The sequence below is a fragment of the Oxyura jamaicensis genome, unplaced genomic scaffold (genome assembly GCF_011077185.1).
Source record: "Oxyura jamaicensis isolate SHBP4307 breed ruddy duck unplaced genomic scaffold, BPBGC_Ojam_1.0 oxyUn_random_OJ72268, whole genome shotgun sequence".
In the NCBI taxonomy this organism is placed as follows: Eukaryota; Metazoa; Chordata; class Aves; order Anseriformes; family Anatidae; genus Oxyura; species Oxyura jamaicensis.
The window spans coordinates 1-2177 of record NW_023310955.1 but is presented as its reverse complement, the minus strand read 5'-3'; the positions used below and the strand labels follow the sequence as shown (position 1 = coordinate 2177).

General features: G+C 71.5%; 1 protein-coding gene across 1 annotated transcript; it reads right to left on the bottom strand.

Annotated features, from left to right (window-relative positions):
* Positions 1–35: 35 nt before the first annotated feature.
* On the bottom strand, positions 36–1606 carry LOC118159839. The gene is made up of 5 exons (XM_035314389.1): positions 1577–1606; positions 1273–1352; positions 873–1152; positions 582–686; positions 36–430 (listed from the first exon to the last, which is right to left on the bottom strand). Exons 2-5 carry the CDS (start codon positions 1293–1295, stop codon positions 86–88), a joined length of 753 nt encoding a protein of 250 aa, XP_035170280.1. The 5' UTR covers positions 1296–1352; positions 1577–1606; the 3' UTR covers positions 36–85.
* Positions 1607–2177: the final 571 nt, after the last annotated feature.

The window sequence follows — 2177 nt, the reverse complement described above, 5'->3', positions numbered from 1 at the left end:
CGGGCACAAGCCTCCCTGGCAGGACGGGGGCATGCCAGAGCAGAGCCGGGGGCAGCGCTTCCAGGGAGGGCCCGGGCTCTCGCGCTCAGGGCAGGGGGAACGGCTCGGCAGCCCGCGGAAAGGCAGCCGGGCTCGCTCGGCCGGGTCTCTCCTGCTGAGGAGAGGGGCCCAGGCGGCCTGGTGCTGGCCTGGCTGTGCCGGCGTGCCCGTGTCTGGAGGGACCCAGCCCGACGCGGCTCCTCTCACTTCTTTGCTGCCCAATGAAGATGTAGAGGTGGCGCACAGCCTCCGCTGCCTCGTGGCTTTTTCCTTCACTCTTGGAGGTGCAGCACAGGAGGAGGCTCCCCACCAGCCTCCCCAGCATGGAGAAGCGGTGCTTCTCGGGGTGATGATGCCTCACCACCGTGGCTCCTGCAAAGCAGGAGCTGACCTGGGGAGAGAGGCAGCGCGGGACCACGGCTGAGCGGGGCGGCAGGGCCCCAGCCCCAGCCCCGGCTCGGCGCAAGCCTGGAGAGGGGGAGAGCCCCAGCCGCGGGGCGAGGACGGGGGCGCCGGGGCTGCCTGCACCAGGGGCTCCCTACCTGGGGCAAGGAGCAGGTGTTGAGGAAGGCGGCCAGCCTGGCGATCCGCGCCATGGCCCTCTCCTCCACGGCCTCCGGCTGCTGCTGGGTGAAGGGCAGCAGGAGCTGGGGGGAGAAAAGCAGCTGGTGTGCCCGCAGCACGGGGCACTGGTCCTTCCAGCTGTCCCCCCGCTGCGGTGGGCAGGCAGGTGGCCGTGCCCCTGTCCTGCTGCAGGCCCCGCTCCCTTCCTGTTGGGGAACTTTGCGGTGGGGAACTGACCCCGCGAACCCCAGCCCTTGCCAAAGCCAGACCTTCAAGATGTTCTGCAGCTCCAGGAGGCCGGAGGCGCCGGCGCTGCCCACCAGCACCTGCAGCAGGCTGTCCAGGGCTTCCAGGGTCTGCAAGGAGGACAGGGCTTGGGGCGCCCGAACACGGAGCAGTGGTGTCCCCAGAGCCCAGCCCGTGCATACCCTCAAGTAGAGAGACGTGTCCATGTCTCTCCCGTCCTCGAGGCCAGGGAGGTGCAAGACGCTGCAGAGGCAGGCGTGCAGGAGGCCGTTCTTCCCGTCCTGCGGCAGCAGCCCCGCTCTGCTGCAAGGGGAGGGGGGGAGAGGTGTGGAACGCCCCCTCCGTGGCAGCCTGTGCCCCACTCGGGGCCCCTGGCCGGGACCGGGGCCACCGTGGCGGCCAAGCCCGCGCTGGCCCAGGTACCTCATGGCGGCGATGGCGTGCATGGCGTTGTGCCGCACCTCCGTGTCCAGGCGATCGGTGGGCTCCTCCTGCAGCAGCGCCTGGAGGGCACAGCGCGATGGCACAGGGCAGTGTCCCCTGGGCAGCGAGCGGCTACAGGGGCTGGCCTCCAGGGCTGCCCCATCCCAGGCACCTCCAGAGCCCCCAGCAGAGCCACCTCCCGGCTCCTGGGGCTCCCCGGTGGCCCCCGCAGCCCTGCAGCGGGAAGGGCCGTGCCCAGCACCCAGCCAGAGGGTGCTCCCCGCGGGGCAGGGCGTCCCCTCACCTCAATGCTCTGCGCCACCTCCAGCTGGCAGAAATACACCGCGTCCCAGGTGGTGTGGTCCGCGACGGCGGCTTCGCAGGCGTCGCAGACGGAGGCCAGAAACCTCAGCTTCTGCGCCTCTCGCTGAGCCGCGGAGGGGAGAGACAAGCGAGCGGCTCAGGGGAGCCCAGCAGTCTCCCTCCGGGCACAGCCGGGGCAGGGGCTGCCTGGGGGAGGCGGCGTACCTTGGGTCTGCGGCTGCAGCAAGCGCGGATGAAGCTCAGGGCGTCCTCTTCCTCCTGCCACAGCACGGCCGAGGCAGAAGGGCCCACGCCTGAGGCAGAGGGCGCCTGCAGGGGCTGCACCTCGCTCTCCTCACAGGGCTGCGGCCGGGGCCTGGAGGCCGGGGAGGCCCCAGCCTCCTCCAGCCAGGCCGCTCGCGGGTAGCAGGGGGGTCTCCCTGACATCCTGCAGGGAGTGGTCAGGAGTGAAGGTGGCTCCTGCCCCTGCCCTGTCCTGGGCACTGCGGGGCCTGCTGTCGCAGGGGAGGGATGCCACCAAGTGCCACCGCTGCCACCAGCCCCAGGCCCCCAGCCAGGACCCCTCCTCTTGCCCTCGGGTG

Bases quoted from the DNA above. Each gene is read 5' to 3' on its own strand.
- LOC118159839 (XM_035314389.1), bottom strand. From the start codon at position 1,295: ATGCACGCCATCGCCGCCATGAG. The intron at 1,153-1,272 runs GTACCTGGGCCA...CTCCCCTTGCAG, and splicing joins CACGCCATCGCCGCCATGAG to CAGAGCGGGGCTGCTGCCGC. The intron at 687-872 runs GTCTGGCTTTGG...TTCTCCCCCCAG, and splicing joins AGCTGCAGAACATCTTGAAG to CTCCTGCTGCCCTTCACCCA.